Source organism: Anarhichas minor, unplaced genomic scaffold (assembly GCF_050575085.1).
Source record: "Anarhichas minor isolate MPS153535 unplaced genomic scaffold, ASM5057508v1 ptg000020l, whole genome shotgun sequence".
Classification (NCBI taxonomy): Eukaryota; Metazoa; Chordata; class Actinopteri; order Perciformes; family Anarhichadidae; genus Anarhichas; species Anarhichas minor.
In genome coordinates, this window is record NW_027466466.1 from 4,216,735 (window position 1) to 4,236,063 (window position 19,329).

Below are 19,329 nucleotides of genomic sequence, written 5' to 3' on the forward strand. Positions count from 1 at the left end.
TCCTTTGACAGAAAAAGTTATTTTATGCCGCAGATACGGAAGTTGCTGGTCTACCGCGGCCTCAATCGATTAGTTGTTGTGTCATGACAATGACAACCAACAAACTAAGTGATCGAGGCCGCGGTAGACCAGCCATTGCCTTGTTGAGCAATGGAGTCCTGTGACTTTGAGGAGAACATAGATGGATAAAACGGCTTCAGTTCCCCAATCGTAAAAAGGGCTGCCTTACGGAAGGGTAAAGCAGTGAAAATATTCTAAACATAGTGTACACTTAAACTGATATTGATTTTTATTTTATTTTTTATTTTTTCTCTAGGTGGCTAAATTACGTTTTTCTGCTGCCCCCATCCACAGCACTACATTGCTTCGCTCCCGTGCTGGTACTCCTGCCTGCTTCTCCAAAGTGGGGGCGCGCCGACCGCCATCTACTGAAGGTAATACACCGACTGTGGATAAGTAGCCCATAAGACCCCTCTTCAAAACACCTGAACTGTCCCGTTTAAGGGTAAACATGACTAGAATAAAACAATACTTACTTGCATTAACAAGCAAAGGGTGTGATTAAAAATGATTAGGTGTTACAGATCAACTCGTAACCATAATTAGTTCTGTGCGTATGTGCTTACGGTATATCTTGTCCTCCACAGATGATCTGAGCCTAGCTGTGCAACACGTTTGATAAATCAGTTCCCCAGTGTCGACACATGCACTTTTAATGAGAATGGATCCATGAAGAATCCGTTATGCACGGCCGAGGTCTGTTTTTGTCTGGCAACGTTGCCTCCCGACCCAATTCAATTTGTTTTGATGGCATGGACGTCATATTAAATGATACCGAAACATCCAAATAAGCATGAAAATTGAGTAAACTAATGTAAATAAACGGCACAATCTGGGTTTAGTGAGAGCAGCTCCGATAACAGGAGCTCTCGAGACAACTCTAGTCAACGCTCGCATAAATGAATCTCCTCATCTCCTATGAAATGTTTAGAGGTGACCGTTGCGCTACAATATTGCCAAATAATGAAACCAAACTAATCAAAAGTATATGACAGATGCATTATAAACCAGGACACACTCTGCCTCTCTGTAATGATCATACTAATACACCATATTTCCGTACCTGAGTGCTGCCTCTTAGGAGGTTAAAGAGAGAAAAGGGAAAAAAAAGATGAGTATGATGAAGAACTAATGAATTTGTTCTCTCAGAGTAGATATCGGTAGATTGGCAGACATATAGAAAAAAAGTGTAATCATGAGAAAAAACAGAGCGAGGATTGTTAAAGGGGTAGAGAGAGAGACACGCCTGCCCCCTCTTTACCAACTAATCATGCTGACTATACATAATTAAAGATGCTCATTATCAAAGCAGCGTTACAAATGACAAACAAGCGAGAGAAAGGATAAAAACAATGTGATAGAGAGGTTATTGAAGGAGAAATAACACTGGGGTCGTTAATTACAGACCTGGATCCCACTCATGCTGTTGTTAACCGGCACCGCTAATGAAACGGCGGCTTGTTTTCTGGGCTTGTTTTTGCCGATCCGTTCAGGTGTTTTGACACGTCGTCTCTCCATTTCACCCTCTCCAACTTTTTCATTATTCACCTGTTGCTGCATCCGAAAAAAATAACACACAGCTGTTTTTGTGACATGATGACTAATGGTGTGTGTCTTGTTGTTGTGCCCGTCGAGGTGCTTCTCCTCCCACCCCAACGCACACTGTATCACTCATAAACACACGCCCCCATGCTTGCATGTGAGCCACACACACACACACACGCATAGGTACACACAAACCTGGCAAAGATGCTCATCGTGCATAAAGTGATACTCCACCTGTGTGTGTGCGCGTTAGAGCGTGTCCTGCTTTCCCGCATGTGGTGCGTTCTGGGTAATGAGACCGATGGCCTCACAGCCAGCAGCTCCTGGCTCCGTGTGCTCTTGTTTTCCCGGGAACCGGCGCTGAAGCTTCACCTAGCCAAGATGTAATGAGAGCTAATGGAGTCTGACTATGTTTGTCTCCATCCTCACCTGTCCCCCCCCCCTTCCCTTTATTCGTCGCTCCGCCGGGCCCATTCCTCCTATCTCTTGTCCTCGTCTGACACTACCCGAGTCCTGCTTCTACGCACGACAACTCCCCACAGGCTATATTCTGCAGCCACTACGTGACTGTGCTTCCACGCTGGGCCTAAGCTCATCGCATGTGCCCCCCTCTCCTCTTTGTCCTCATTTCCTTGTCTTCCCCTCACATGACCTCTCCCTCTCTACACATAGGACTTCTCCGTAGTGTTTGTCGACAGGCGCAGGTCTCTCTGCTTAAGCTTAACAACACCAAAAGCCTACTAACCATATGTTTGTTGTATTGGACAGTTTCATCTCTTTGTTGTATTTTGTCTTTTCATTTGTGTTTTTGACAGTTTTTGTTTGTTTTTGTTTTGACTTTCCCTCCTTCTTTCACACTAATAACCATTCAGGTCATTTCAGATGTTATAACATTGTGTTTACTGTTCGCTGGTGTAGCATGAGTCAGAAAAGATCAATTGAACTGAAGTCTAAATGTAAACCCTTAAATACACAATGAAATGACCTCATTCTTATTCTTCATGTTGTAGAAAACTGTGGATTTTTAATTGTAACCTCATCCTGTGCTAGTGACCATAAAACCAAACCAACAAAGCCGTCACTCATTTGTAATGCAAAACAACCAGCGTTACTCTCGCTCTCATGTTTTTGGTTATCCTGCAATAAATCTCGTTTGAACAGAAATGACATCATATCAGGAAATTAAAGGAGCCATTTAATTTATTGTTTTTTAAATCAAGACTACCGGTTAGCTTCTTTCCTCTGGCCGTCTCCTCAACTCGTCCTCCATACCCCGTCATGAAAAATCATTGGGTTTTTTTTCCCTTTTTTTTCTTCTGCTGCATAAAAATACATAAACTTGTGCAACCCCATGTTGTAGAATAACAATAAATGGACCTTGAACCTTGAAAAGTACCTGGTCACCTGCTGTGTAGTGTTCCTTCATTAGCTTTATTCAGTAAAATGTAAGAAAACAAATAGTTAGCCTTGGGAGCGCCGAATGGTGCAAATGATACCCACCACCCATCGTGTCCTGTCTGGATCACTATTAACCACCGAATAATCCTGAGCAGATAGATAGAATATAGTGTGTAAATAACTAAATAGTGTATTCAAAAACATTAGGCCACTACAACTTGATGAACAAACTGTATTTTTCTGTCTTTTCTTGCAAAGGGTCTATGCGGTTTGGTCAGTTCCACTGAAACGCATTCATGAGGTCACATCAGCATATGCATGAAGATATAAGTGACAGTCCTGTGAGACCATATTAAACTCTCCTTAAAGTATCCTCATCACTCCAATCAGACAAACAGAGGATCTGTCTGTACAGATTGATCTGGATTAGTTTGCTCATAGTTGTGCCCGTCGGTGTGTGTTACTCCACTGCTGTTTATTTCATAGGGGACGGCCAGATGGCGTGAGTGTGGTAAAATGAGCACTTTTCATCTTGGCAGTATTGAATGTATCAGTCATTTCTTAGCCTTCGGCAAACAGCCCCTTCTTTCTGTCATTAATTCTCTTTCCCATTAACATTGACTTCATCATGAGTGTTAATATTTTGTGTATATGTGTATGCGTGTGTGTGTGTGTGAGTGTGTGTGTGTGTGTCTACTGAGTCACTCAGCCAATAGCTTGCGAGAGTCTGAGCGCGGCTGTCAATGCCGTTTGCTGAATATGCTAATAGCCTAACACCTGTTTGTATAAGAAGAGGAAAACACACACCTCCCCATCAAACACTCCCACACAACACACGAGCAGAGGACCAAAAACTGATTTTGAAGCTTTTTGGGGCGAGGTTGGTGAAACTTACGGACGCACACGTACACGTTCCTCACCCTCTTTTTTTTTTTATATACGCATATCTTTTTGTGTTTTAAGTGTTTCTCTCGTGTACAAAAAGCAGGCGAGCGGTGTCACACGGGCCTCTAATCCCTTTTTCCCCTCTTTTTTTGTTTTGTTCCGTCCTCTGCAGTGATGGAGCCCATGACGGTGACGACGTCGGTCGTCGGACCGGATGAGTTTGACCGCAACGCCCCGCGGATCTGCGGCGTGTGCGGTGACAAGGCCACCGGCTTCCACTTCAACGCCATGACGTGCGAGGGCTGCAAGGGTTTCTTCAGGTGCGTGCCCCCCCCCCCCCGTGTTGAGAATCGTGTGTTCATGTTGTCGTGTGAGTTTTTAAGTGTGTTTTGATGATGACGTTATAGCAAGTGTGTGTGTGTGTGTGTGTGTTTCTCTCTGTTGTGAGGTGGTATTCCCTGCCTCTTCCATGTGGAGGTTCTAAAGTCACTATACAGTGTCTGATGTTATGGTACGCTGTGTTATTTTTATGCCTGGCTGCATAAACAATGTACATTATTCAGTGGAGTTCACTCTGTTTTTTCTCTCTCTCTCTCTCTCTGGCTCGCTCGCTCTCTCACATTCACTCACACACAACATGCTTTTTTTTTTCATAGATTAAGGATTCTAAATATGATTCAATAATGAGGTATTGTTATTCATCTAAATCCTACCAGCTGAAGGTCGTCATTTGTTTTTTTTATGAATGAAAAGAGCTGGTAAAGTATATGCACTCGGTTCCTACATCTTATGGCACCGTATATGAAATATTCCTTCAAAGGTGCTTATTTCAGTTTAGTTTAGCAGTTATTTTTTGGGGGTTCTACAATACATATGTTGGAAAGTTGTCTTATCATCAATGCGCAGTGGAACGTTTGAACCCCCACAGGGAATAAACGATGGATTTGCTCTCCTATAGGCGCAGTATGAAGCGCAAAGCCGCCTTCACCTGTCCATTCAACGGGACCTGCACCATCACCAAGGACAACCGGCGTCACTGCCAGGCCTGTCGTCTCAAGCGCTGCGTTGACATCGGCATGATGAAAGAGTGTGAGTACACTGTTTTTATAGCAATGCTGCGACTGATGTCGAAGCCATAGCTTGAGCTGGAGGCGTGGAGACGAGCTGCAAACATTTTTAGTTTCAACCGTTTTTTAACTCTTTTTTTTTAAATTTATTTTTAAAAATCTCATATTGTAATGCATGTTAGCTGTGCATTAAAATGATGAGATGATCTGACTTATTTCCAATGCAGTTTCTCTCCCAATTTTCTCAGGGCAAATGGCAGTAATACTTTAGACATCTAGTGATATTTAGGTCACGTTAATTTCACATCTCACCCTAGAGACAGATATTTGGAATTGCTTAAAGACAATTTACATTAAAAGACTCATAACCACTGTGCATAATGTCATGCAGTCGCCACATACAGTAGGTCTGATTTCTTAAGGTTTGATGCTTACAAAATAAAGCACTCTGCCTCTGGACATCCGTTTGGTGTGATATCCATGTGAAGCTGCTTCTGATGCGTCTTCAGGATCAGTGCTTAGCTTCAAACTCGAAATACGAAATACATTTAACTCTGTATTCCCGGTTTTCACTTACTGTGCCATATTTCAGCACATAACGCCAGTTAGAGGAGGCCAACCTACTGTCCAGTTGATTAGTTGTCATGTCTGGCTCGCACAATAGCTTTGAATTTTGTTCCAATCCAGGATTTAAATCAATGCATTATTAAAAATCAACCCATAAAAATCCATTTTTCACTGTTGCTGTTTTAATGATGCAGTTAATTATGCTGTCATCATCATTATGACAGTTCTAATATTCATTGGTATTTACTTTATTAGCTTTCTCTGTACAGAAAAGCTCAATGAATTTGTTTTCTGATGTTCCAACTGCTTGGAGACATAAAGTGTCAGGTTGGCTTGTGTAAGCGGTAAACAGGTTTCCTGCTCGCAGAGCATTTAATCTGATATTTAAAGACATTCAGGAAGACCAGCGGCCAATAGAATCGATGGCAGGGTGTAAATTGATCTGATGTGAGACAAGGAGACGGTCAATAGTGGTTATACATTAGGCAGGCTGTATGTACCATATGGCAAACTCGGGCTTCGGGTCAAACACAAGCTGCAAGATAATAATTGTTGTGTTTAATCCTGCTTTTAATGGCAGCAGATGGGGTTTCCATCACCAGTGCTGTGTGGATGGTATTCATCAAAGTGTCAAAGTAATTTATCCTAACTGGATGGCAATTGCATTTGTGTTACGTTTGAAAGGCTGTTTGACACAGTTCCACCCTTAACCACGTTGGTTATGCATGCGATACCAGGGTGTAATACAAGTATTAGCTGCTGAGACGTCGCCTCACCCCGCGTTAACTCAAAATGACACTTTGTCACAACCGATTCATAGCTTTTTCTTCATAATAGGGTTGCAAGACGGCGTGCGCTCGAATTTCAGCAAACCAATGGGAAGTAGCACCAACAGCAGCGCGTCAGCATAACCGCGACAAGTCGTTGATGACAAGGGGAGAATGACATAGAGAGAGAGAGAGAGAGAAGGCAGGAAGTAAGTAAGGAAGGAAGGAAGGAAGCGCAAAAGTGCTGCGCAACAATGACTCTTTCTTCAAAGAGACACACAATGGTCTGGCCCACATTTCGTTTTACAAACACTGTGTGTGTGTGTGGGCGTGTGTGTGTGAGAGAATCAGAGATGATGCAGGGCACGGCTCAGACTGCCGATAACCCCTGTGCTGATCACAAATAGCCACATGACATTGGAGCGTCTGTATTGAGAGAGAGAAGAGTGCGCGGGAGGAGCGAGACTTATCAGTATGAAGCGCTCTCTTTGTCTCTCACAGTCAGCATTCAGGTTTGGCGGGCTGAAGGAAGTCCACTGTACTCACCGAGTGTTACAGCTGCCCTGCTTGTCCCCACGGTGTCTGTGGACCGCACTGTACGGCCTGTGCAAAACTCCCACCTTCTGCAGTAATAAGCCAGTTTCAGGAATGTTGCATTGACTGCGAAGGCAGAATTGCTCCGGGGAGCCACGGCAATTAGCATTTGACAATTTACGCTTATTCGAATTATTTACTCTGGGTAATTCCCACCACAGTCGTCTGAAGGCTGCGGTCTGGGACATGAGTTGGACAAAATGTTATCACACACTACAAATCCCACAGGTTACATTGAGCCAATGTTGTGCCACAAGCACCAGGAAGCTTAGAAAAAAAAAACCCCACACATGCTTCTGCACATGTGACTCATCATTGGTGTCGCACTACTTCATGCAGTGCAATTCAGTAGAAATTTTCATTAAAAAGTAGATGACTCAGTGTATTGCAGAAATGTGCTGGCATGGCTGTGGTGAAGTTGGCACAGTCACTTCTTGATTGTACTTGGCCCTGATGTAAAATGTATTTATTTTCCCCGTCGGCGTCCTGTGAGGATGTTTTGTGTGTATCTCTACATGTTCGGTCTTGTGACAGCACTGACGACTTTCTCATCTATCCAAAAAATACATATATATTTATTTATTTTCAGTAAATTTACAGTCTTTCTTAGGATAACTTTTTCAAATAACATTTTTGTGGCTTCTTGAAAGACACTTTGAAAAAGATTTCTTTATGTAAAATTGACAAGACTGAATAACAAACAGTCCACTGGCATTAAGATGAGGTTTACAGGATGTATTTACGCACTGATAATACATGTCTCTTCTTTTAGGATGCAAGATGGTATATTGCGTTCACGAGGACGAATTACAATTCAGCTACCGTCTGAAAAGACTCGTGTGTGTGTGTGTGTGTGTGTGTGTGTGTGTGTGTGTGTGTGTGTGTGTGTGTGTGTGTGTGTGTGTGTGTGTGTGCGCGTGCGTGCATGCGTGTTTGCATGCTTGCCGTGTTTGCCTGCTTTTGGGGTGTGTGTGTGTGTATTCCAGCTATAACAGGATTCCAATCACAGGAGAGTTTCTGAAATGTTTGAGCCTTTTTAGATGATTGAATTCCCCTCTGTGTCTTTCAGTAGCAACAGCTTTGTCTCCCTAATTTGTATTCTTGGTCCTCTCTCCGACTCCTTTGTATTCTGTCTCTTTGACAACCCTTACACCGGCATTACCATAAGTGCCAGATGCTTAATTTATTGTTGGATAGACTTGTCAAATGGATGCGTTTATGCAGCACAAAAAAAAAAAAAAAACGAAGGCTTGTTCTCCCAAACTGTTTACCTTTTATCATTCTAAGCCATCCATAGAGAGTTGTGTGTGCTGTGCTGTCCAAAGATGGTTGAGAATCAGAAAGCAGAAAGAAAAAAAATAAGCTCTCTGCATTTTCTACTCATTGCATCCCTGGTATTTGTTTTAGTGGTAACTCAACCAGCAAAGGAATTTCAAATGAAGGAAAGAGGTAAATAAGAGTTAGACTAAAGACATAAAGAATGGCACAATCAGGTATCACATAATCTGTTCATACCCTCACGCTTTACTGCCACCATACACACTTCTATTATGAGCTATTGGTTGCGATGCACAGTATGTGATGGTATGCACCTTTTAAAGTCGGTTAGACTTCTGCCAATAAACAGAAGGAAGAAGAACAGGAACAAGTTTAAAAAAACAACAACATTTTTATGTACTTTACTAGAAAAAATGTATTAGACGAGTCAGAGCTGTTGTTTCATCTTTACTCACCTCAGTCTTACCCTCAGGTGTTCATTAACCTCATGTTATGAACTTATTTTTAAAATACAAAAAGTGTCGGTTATCTTATCGCTATGGGCCATGAGAAGCAGGTCGATATCGGTCATGGATATCGGCTAGAAAAATATAAATCCGTATCTTGCATCACCAGCTTCTGATAAGCCGTTTTGCCCGACTCTCTGCATGCGTGGGCGCCCTGACGCCCGACTGACCTGAATTCACCTCTCGCAACATCACACTCCCAGGCCAGCGGTGGAGAAAATGATTGGCCTCACACCAAATCCAGCTTGACGCATATCGCACCAAATCTGAGCGGCATCCATTGTGTTTAACCGGTCGGTTGGCTGGTTAATGAGTAAGCCCGCTGTGGACATCTGGCCTCGGCTACAGCGAGACTCTGCCTTTCCCTCTTTGTCAGTGCCTCTGGCGTTGCTGGTGTTGACCAAACACCCCCCCCCCCCCCCAACCCCTTTTTTTCTGTTTGCATTTCTTTCTGTCTCATCTTGTCTTTGCTGGTCTCTGCTCTCACCACATCACTCCATCCAATCAGTCCCTTTCCAAACAGCAAACTCCTCTTTTGGTTAACTGCGGTGCGCGGTGGGGGGTGGTCAAGATGCCCTTTGATGGTCTGTTGTTTTTCTTTGGGTCGACCCCTGCCTTAATGAAGCCGTCCTGGCTGGGGACTGACCGGTCCAGTCATGACCCCGGCTTTAGAATAGCTGCTTTGACAGGCCTGTGCCAAACTTTGCCCAAACTGTGCCTATTCATGATCTGGCTTCTGGCTACATACTCGGTCGTCCTCACCGCGGAGGAGTTGTTGTCGGCAGTCGGCTCTTGGCCGTGGGACCGGGTGGACATTGGAGCGTAGCCCAAGCCTAATTAATGACTGTCGGTTCAAAGAGATGAAAGCCAAGTAAATCCTTTGGCTAGCTAAGCAGTAAGAGTCATTCAGTTGCCTTTTTAAGACTGTGTAGCCAAAATGTTGTTGTTGTTGTTGTTGTTGTTGTCTGCATCGCCACATTATGCGCTTATGTAACGGCGCTCCTGTGGTTGCCATTCAGGGTGCAATCACTGAAAATCCTCAAATATAGTTGTTTACAGCTTCCAGGAAAACAACCAGTATTCAGTATGAGGTGCATGATCTCAACACATCCGTGCCATCCCATTGGTCTCTTAAATTAGCAGTTACTCGAAAGTATGCATTCATATGGTTTATTTATTCCTTTAATCCAAATTTGTACTTACCATTGCCGAGGGCAAAAGCTGCAGCAACATATTTAATTGACGATTTAGGAATAGGTAACAGACAAACCATTTAGACATTTCTGTATTAACAGAGGAAGACGGTAAAACAGTTTGACCACATAAAAGTACATTTAGAGGAAGTTACTACAGCAGACCAACCAAACAAGGTCTCTATCTCTTAAAAACGGTACACGACTTGCCTGTAAACCTTTAAAAGAAATTGCATCATTTGATAGAGCTAAATTAAATGTCAGTTTGGTACGAATCGTGAGAGAGTGTCTCTGTTGCTGCCAGACTGTTGGGGCATATGTGCGCGTATTATGACCTCATGGCTCTGGGCCTGTCTCTCTTTGGCAGTCGTGATGTCTGTCTGTCTGCACAGTCGAGCGATCGGTCACTGTGGCAGAGAGTCAAAAGGATTATATGGGCCGAGGCATTCAGGGGTCAGTGCGTTACTCCATCAGTGACTGGATGACGTGAACACTAACTTTAACTATAAAATACCATGGAAGTAGTAGGTAGTACTGTTATGTTATTGAGCAGTATTATATATATATATATATATATGTATATATTTCTATATTCTGCCCTGTTTCTTTGTTCCCTGTGTGCTATATTTAGGGTGCCACACGATGCTGAAGAAGCAAAGCTGTGTGTAATTAACTTGCTAGATAATACGCATCCTTTTTTTGGTTCAGTGGTAAATATTTGCTCTGCATACATAAATGTATAGTCCCCCCCCCCCCCCCCCTATCTTCTTGTTGCCATTGCCACTCTTCCTGCTTCTTTTCTCTAGACTCGACAGAGACATTGTGTTCTGAAACAAACACGTACCCGAACACAGCGTGTTAAAGTTAACAGTTTCTAAATTCAAAATTCTGAGAATTTCTATGATTCAGAGGATGCCTCCACACGGTCCGCCGGCGGCTAGTTGCTAATTGTGCTAACATTGGAACAGTGTATGTACGGCACCAATGTGGTAGACATTACTGCACTATACCATTACATAGTAAATAGTTATTTGCTGCTATATTAAGGCTCTGAATTTTGAATTTAGCACATTGTCATGATTAGTAGTTAGTAGTTGTGCATATGTTCAGTGTGTGTGGGTGTGTTCGCTCAGCTTGTTCCTCTATAATGAGCATATACAGGCACGTATTTGGCACGGTTTCTATTTTATGACGTCTTTAATCTTATAACTCAATTAAAGCAATGACTGTGATATAGTGTCAAAATGTGTTTCAATTTAAGGAATAAACCAACAAGAAATGTAACACAGAAGGATTTCTTTCAGACCACCTCATTACAGATGTCGCATCGGCAAACGGAACATTTGAGCCGCCTGTTTTTCATCTTTATAAAATCTCTTCAGGCACAGCTTGTATTCCGGGGTTTCCTGTTTCACACCACGAGTGGCCGCTCCGCAACACACATCCAGATGTTGGGTCAGTCAGTGTGTTGCTGAGAGGCGCCTTTTTAAAGGAAAAATATTGTACAGCAGGAATTGTTGGGGTTCGGGTTAGAGTGTTGAAATGGCCTTTCCACAACAACAGTTTTTTACTGGAGCAACCAGACTAACGGCAGCTGCACGGTTTATGGGTAGATCTCAGAGGGCTGTGAGATACCAGTCATAGAGAGACATCTAGAGACTCGGCACTTTGACATTTTAGAAAGCCAATAGACCGAGATGCTGTTGCTAGTGTGACCAACTCAGCCTTCCCGCTATGTTCATCCACTCATGGCCGACCACAGCTGATGTTTCAGAACCCAGTAGTTGTCTTTAGGTATTGAAAAGCAAACAAAACAATATTAATTCTTTACGTATCGGAGTGCATTGGGTTTTAAAGCCAATAGATCTGTTGTGAACTGTAATACATAATGAGTGTTGTGAATATAACATTAATGTAATGCTCTAAGACAGGGGTGTCAAACTCATTTTCACTCCGGGCCACATCAGCATCACGGTTTCCCTCAAAGGGCCGGTTGTAACTGTAAGACTGTATAACTGTAACTACTCCTAACATATTGTTAAATAACTGTCTCTGCTTTTGATTATTGTTTATTCAAGTGTAAAAATATTGTACATGCAGTTATATAAATGTAAAAATATATTTAAGCACATTTCTGTTATTATAACATAAATCATTTTAATTTAGGGTTAAGAAACCCACATTACTCTATCAAAGATCAAACTATTAAAGAAAATATCAAACACAAGTTATTACATTAACTTTGTTCAAAGCTATTTTTGTCACCTCTCTGCATCACGAATGTCCCGCCCTGCCGTCGTCCCGTGCATGGCAGCTACATCCAAGAGCTCCTCACTGACAGTCAGGTCTGCCTTGAGCCTCTTACAAACATTGATAGATGATGTATCTCGTCTCTTAGCTAGCCGTGTTGTTAGATTGCTGCTAGTTCCTGAACTCGGTCTGCGATGGTGTTTCTTCACAAACTGACATTTGTAAAAGTCTGTATCTGGTCGGAGCTCACCTGCTCACATACCTTTAGCATGCACCGGGCTGTAGCTTCTGTAAATATATTCTGCTGTGATTGCAGTCTGCCTTTTAATTCTTGGACAATTTTATGTTTTTCTTGGAGGCAAAATTTAGCTCCGTGTTTGGTGTCAAAATGCTGACGTGAATTGTATCTTTCATCACCGACACGCATCATAACACAGAAGACAGACCCGTTGTTCTCCTTGAAGCACAGACATGTATTCGCTTTCCCATCTTAAATTACATTTTCTTCCCTCTGCATCAATTTTTCTCTTCGTGGACATTTTGGGATTATTTGTCGATCTTTTTCAACTCAATCACTTGTTGGAAAACCTCTTTACGGGCTGTTCCCTCTCATGTCCACCTGTTTAAAAAAAAAAAAAAGGTAATAACTAATTAACCATATTGTTACCAAGTGACTGTTAGGAGGACAAGTAATCAATGTCCAGCCACGGTGATAATACTTCACAACATGCTATCTCTTAATTTCAACTTTCTATCTCATAATTTCGACCATGGGGATATTTTTATTTTTTACTTAAAAAAAACAAAAACTTTATATGTTTTATTTATTTTTTTGCTGGTGGATTCGCGGGCCACATAAAATGACGTGGAGGGCCTTGAGTTTGACACGTGTGCTCTAAGACATGTGGAAGTGGCACGCAAACCCAGGAATTCCCAAAAGATCCTCTCATCTAGTCAAAACCTAAGAGAGTCTCTCCAAACAGTATGTCTAATCCATTCTGCACCACCGTTCCACTCCGCCCGCAGTCTCGACTCCTGCAGCATGAATAAGGCAAAAGGCACTTAAACATCCAGCATCGGCCGCACTAAAAAGGCAGCAGACATGACGGGCCTTTTCTGCGTGCCGAGATCAGGACATGTATGGTTCATGTAACCTGAGATGGAAATATTTGGAGCTTACATTACTGCCCCCTCACCTAGTTTTGAAAACTAACTTTGTTTAACTGTGGACAAGTAGCACTTTATCTCTTGAAGCCCCAATCCACCTTCGAACTGAACTCTTTATTCCTGCTATCGCAGCCAGTTCTGGCAATATTTTGAGATATGAACATCCCTCCTAACACGCTCGGAATGAGTGGACACTAACAATATTGCGTTTGAAAATGTCTTGACTCCTCCAAAGTGTTGTTAAGGTACAGCATCAGAGCTTTTCTTGAAACTCATCATAATAAGGGGAATAGAACAACCCCATGAAACCCCAACCATTAAATAAACAAGATGTTCAAGTACCTGGATTGATTAAAAGAACTACCAAAATTAATATAAAAAACACTACGCCTAAAATTTGAAAATAACGTTCTTTAAAATCATAAAGTAGTTGAAATGAAATTATTTATATACCTTGAAGAGAGGTAAACAAGCAGAAACTGAAATGTAGCACGCTATCATTCTGAGATACTCTTTTACAAATGAACTACGGGCTGTCGTGCAAAATTGCTGTTTATATTTTAAACTTTTGGCAGTATTGATATTTCCTTAAACACGAAAACCAAATCTTAATAGATTCATTGCGGCCCAAACCGACGGCAACCCCCGGGTCTGAAAGGTGAAGCCAATGCGGAAGTGTCTTAAACTTGCATTCTCTCTACTGACCAGCAGGGGGCGACTCCTCTGGTTACAAAAAGAAGTCTGAGTCTGGTTGTATAGAAGTCTATGAGAAAATGACTCTTCTTCTCTCTTGATTTATTACCTCAGTAAACATTGTAAACATGAGTTTATGGTCTCAATCTCTAGTTTCAAGTCTTCTTCAGTACAGCATGATGTTCTTTTAGTGAATGATGATCCATTTAGAGTCAAATACACCATCAAGCAGGGGATGCTTTTGGGCGGGGCTACCTTGTAATTGACAGGTCGCTACCACTTTGTTGTCCGGTGTGGGAGTTGTCTCTGTTTTTCGTGTCACAACTTTTAACTCTTTCATTGTGTTTTCAGTTCATGAAAGTTAATCGTAACGATTGTTACCTTTAGTTCTTTCCTGTCATTAACAGTGTAATGCAGAGAGTGCAAAGACAGTGTGCTGTCACTACGCACTGTGCAACCACTTGTCCAGACCTGATCATGTGTTCACTTTCACTAGATACACAATGAGAGTCCAGATCAGTTACACCGTGTGATACTTTGGGTGTTAATGGAGCTCCCTTTACATTAAATCCAAGACTTGTCCGCAGCTTTCTCTCTTTTGGTTCTTTTTTTTGATGGATTTCATCATCAGGTTTTCAATGTTTGCGCATGAATGCTATTCAGTACCTAAAGGAATTTAGTTTATGATGTAAGGAGGGTTTAAAGCACATTGTGGCAATGTATGTTTAATGATAATTTTTACTGATTTGCCTTTTTTTCATTGTTTCTTTTGGGACTTTGACATCAATATTTGTGAATACTGATTTGTGCGTGTGCTGGGGAGTTTTTTACGTCTGCTCCATGTAAGATTTTTTTATTTATCTTCCATTCCATCCTCTTTCACAGTCATCCTGACAGACGAGGAGGTTCAGAGGAAGAAGGACATGATAATGAAGAGGAAAGAGGAGGAGGCAGCCCGGGAAGCGATGAGGCCACGCCTGAACGAGGAGCAGTCCCAGATCATCTCCAGTCTGGTGGAGGCTCACCACAAGACCTACGATGCCTCCTATTCTGACTTCTCCCGCTTCAGGGTTAGTCCAGCACAAAGTTTCCTCCTCTACCGCAACCACACTCAGTTTTCATTTATCATCTGTGCAGCCAAAATCACTTTGTTGTCCACCATAAATATGGGTGCAGCAGGTCATGATGTCATGCAACGGAAGGGAGGCTTCCCTGAAGCACGGCATCAGACCATAATGCTACGTTTCCCAGTGAAAAGCTAATTGATACAGAAGCAACTTTTCTTTCAACACAAGTTCCGTACACCACAGTGTACTTGATGTGTAATTTCAAGGTATCAGCCTGTCACCATAGAAACTAAATTCCTTGGAGGTTAAATGCTGAAGATCTGAGCAAACCACAAGAAAGTAATAATAGGATATGGATACCATCTGCTCTGGTACACCACATCATAACAGACCTTGGCATTCTCTCTTTTAGTTTGTGTCCATTACTGTAAGTGGCAGCAGTATAAAGTATGTATCTGTCCTTACTTAATTTATACCATGGCCACTGAGAATACTTTGTTTGGCTTTGATCACCTTCTAGTGACTGGACAGTTTGGCTGTAAACTGGAGGCAAGGACAGCACCAGTGAGGCTTAGCTAAACGTCTCTGAGCTCGCACTATGTGTGTGTGTGTTTGGAGTTTGCTTGAATCCTGACGTCCAAACCGAGCATATATGTGACCCCTTTGTAGACGGTGGTACTCCCGTTTATCAACACTGGTCAGCCTTGTTAACCCCTGCCTGTTTAACTAGATGTTGCCTACTAACGCAAATATTCTGAGGCTGAGGAACGGTGTTTTATGTTTTAAACAAAGGGATCAAATTTTCTTACGTGTAAGTTTTAAATATCAGGTTCAGGTTACTTTTATTTGTACCCGTAGGTAGACTTGGTTTGCAATATAAGGCGAGGCATCCATCTGGACACACATTACAATCAACACAGACAACAAGACAAACATGATAAAAGTACACAAGGCTTACAAATATGATAACATTTGGAGTTTTCTTGGCACGTGGCTGTGGTAAAAGTATCATAATAAGCACATAATACACACTTAAGGATGCAATTCCATCGACATTTCGGTTTCTTTGGCCAAAACCATTTTATACAACTAGCAATGGGATCACACCATCTGCTATCACAAGTTGGGCCAGGGGCATAAAGTAGGAGGCCGATGGCCCCTTCCCTATTTCCTACCCCTCCTTTTCTGGCGCCCTTGCTCGGACCATACCCATCTTTAAACTGAGACTTAATCTTGTTCTCAACTACACACCTGCATAGTTTTGTGTTTGCATCTTGCGCAGTTGCGACGCTATCGTGGTGACAAAATCTCTCCACACAGAAATATTAACATCTGGCAAAGTGCCTCCCATGATCTTGAGACAGCCGTAAATAGTTCCTGTAACCTCAGTCACATTTACTTCAGGCCAACACGTCAGCTACCATTGCACATTTGTGATTTCAATTAGTAACAACAGACACCAAAGGCGTTGATCCGCCCGACGGAGGCGGCGTATTTTCTTTCTCCACGTCACAAACTTGATACTTTCAGAGGACGTTCTCCCCGCAGACCACAACAATTCGGTCGTCCAGATGGAGGATGCAGATTGGACGGAACGTCTCAAAACACTTCTCCCTTTGTCTGTTATCAAAAAGCGGCAAGTGTGATTCTAGCACACACTGTGCAGACGGATACTAAATTGTAGGTGTCACTTTGGGCTGAGTGTGAACCTCTTCAAAATGAAGCACTCCATCACAATAGATCAGACTAAAAAACACTGAGGTGTACTTCAGAAGTGATTAGCAATCGTCTCCTTAAATAGACTGATGCACACTAAATAAGAACATGATGATGGCCACAAACGGATACTTTTCATGGAAAACACCCAGTGTCATTGCTTTTACGCGTTTTATGGCGCCCCCTCAAAGAAGTTATCCCCCCCTGGTGGACGAGCCCCAGCAGTGCATTGAGTTGTGAACGTGTTGCGCTGCTGTATTAATATTTGTGTTTCTCTGTGTGTTCACAGCCTCCGGTGCGTGAAGGCCCAGTAACACGCAGTGCCAGCAGAGCCGCCTCCCTTCACTCTTTGTCCGATGCCTCCTCTGACTCATTCAACCACTCACCTGGTGAGAGTCGTCATCCTCCTCCTCCTCCTCCTCCTCCTTCTTCTTTTCCCGTCCTTGTTCGTTTTTCATGCTTCAGGGTTAAGTTCACCAAGGACACAGTTGTGACGAACTCTGTTGATTTACAAACACATTGGGATACAAACAGCAACCATCTGCCCGCTGTTGACCTCTGCTCTCTTACTAAGTTTTATTGTGCCAGTGAAAGTCTATTCATAGTCTATGTACAACCGCTACTCAGCAAGGCCCCTCACTGGAGAAACAAGCACATGGGCTATGCATGCATCAGTGTTTCCCACAGGATTTTGTGAGACTGTGGTCGGTGGACTTCAAACCCTCTAGGGAGGGCAAGAAAATTGAGTGCATTTTAAAGTTAAATGCATCAATGTGGTGCACTTTGAGAGTACAATTAAGAGCCTAGAAGCACAAAAACGTGGTAAATGAGACAGGGGTCCGTATTTTTAGACGGGCAGAACCCCTGATGCACTCTGAGGAGAATCGGACCCCGTCCCTCCCCTCAGGCACACCACCCGTTGAGAAGTGTAAATATATTTTCAGTTCATCAAGGCCACAGTAATTAATGGGAAACACTGGTGCATACTTCTTACACTCATGACATAAAACTCAATGTGTTTAATGGTATATTTATTGCGAAGGCTGTTGTATATTTACCTATATACAGTAGCCTGTTGTCCTTGATGGATGGGAAGTGATAAGTGCAATTAAATAAAGTGACTGTTTTGGGGTTATTTCATGTAAATATAACGGCATATCCACAGGTCTTTACAAGTCTGAAATGGTCTGCAATTACCAAAAGAAAGGCTTTAAAATCATACAAAAAAAAAATCATATTTTAAACGTTATGTATATTTGTACTCATCTACGTTTTGTGTTAATGTAGATTTTTCTTATGTTGCTCATTTTAGCTTCAAAATGATAGCTTCATTATAGTTGTTAGTCGTCCCAAGGTAGAAGCTTCTGGGAATGCCAATAAAGAAATAAACTACTTATTTTTCCAGCTTTTTATTTCTATGTTTTTTAAATTGATTTTCAATCTGTGAACTCACCTCCTGTTTTGCCATGTTCAACCTCTCACTGGCTCTTTGCCTTTTCTGTGTGTTCAGCATGCTTCCCTTTAATCACTCCCTTACTCTGCCTCGGCCCTCTCCTTGCTTTCTTTCCTCTGTGCTCATCTTGTCTCCTAATCCCCTCCTCAAACAGAGTCTGTGGACACCAAGATGAACTTCAGCAGCCTGTTAATGATGTACCAGGACGGAGCGAGCAGTCCAGACTCCAGTGAGGAGGACACAAAGCTTTCTATGCTGCCCCACCTGGCTGACCTGGTCTCCTACAGCATCCAGAAGGTCATCGGCTTCGCCAAGATGATCCCAGGCTTCAGGTACAAACCGACACACAGGAACGGACATTCAGCAGTGGGGGCTGTCCCGGATATCACACCAATGTAATGTAGTACATTTATTATAGTTAAATCTGAAAAGCACTTGACCGTAAAGTACAGCGCTGCAGCACAGTGGCTCTAAAGCAATGTCGGTCAGCTTCATTGCAACAACCGACCACTAGACTGGCCGCTTTAAGCCCCATACAAAACATGTACTAACCGTGTTACTATGTTTTATACACGCAAACTCATTGCAGGGTAATCCGTCCGTGGTGTACACTTGAAGCTCCGTCACCAGCCTGTTACCACGGTAACAGTAAAATAGGGTCCTTATAACTCTCCTTGGTGCTGAAGATTTTCTCTGTCATTCATAAAAACAATTCCTATTCTTCAGAACTCTGAGAGCGAAAGCCTGTCGAATGCCTGTCCTCATATTTCACAAAGACGTCGCTCCATAGAAGTCCTCAATTTGAATAAAGTGATCAATTTGATTTTTATTTTTTACTTATGAACTCGACTCTCTTTAATGAATATAACTTGTCAGTGTAGGCCTCCCTCTATGTGCGGCCAGCGGTAGAGCAAACAGTGTTTTTACCGCAGTGTAAATTATGTTTTTGGAAGGCTAAAAATCTCTCATATAGATATGCAATATAAGTTATATTATCCTTTGTTGCCATTAATCATAATCTGGCCATGTTAAATGTTGACTCCCTATTAACCCTGCAGCTATCTGCTGCTTTACCGAGTTCTGGTAATCATTCGTTGAAATTCTGCTGGGTCCAACCAGTAGC

At 42.4% G+C, this 19,329-nt stretch overlaps 1 protein-coding gene across 2 annotated transcripts in view; it reads left to right on the forward strand.

Annotated features, from left to right (window-relative positions):
* Positions 1–19,329, forward strand: part of LOC142954445 (vitamin D3 receptor A) — an 85,525-nt gene that overhangs the window by 54,503 nt on the left and 11,693 nt on the right. Inside the window, exons 3-8 of one of the 2 annotated variants that reach the window (XM_076095459.1) lie at positions 317–434; positions 4,061–4,208; positions 4,847–4,977; positions 14,856–15,040; positions 17,043–17,142; positions 18,361–18,538. In XM_076095459.1, coding sequence (XP_075951574.1) covers positions 317–434; positions 4,061–4,208; positions 4,847–4,977; positions 14,856–15,040; positions 17,043–17,142; positions 18,361–18,538 — 860 coding nt within the window. The remainder of the gene's footprint in view (positions 1–316; positions 435–4,060; positions 4,209–4,846; positions 4,978–14,855; positions 15,041–17,042; positions 17,143–18,360; positions 18,539–19,329) is intronic. The other variant, XM_076095460.1, reaches the window with a different exon arrangement.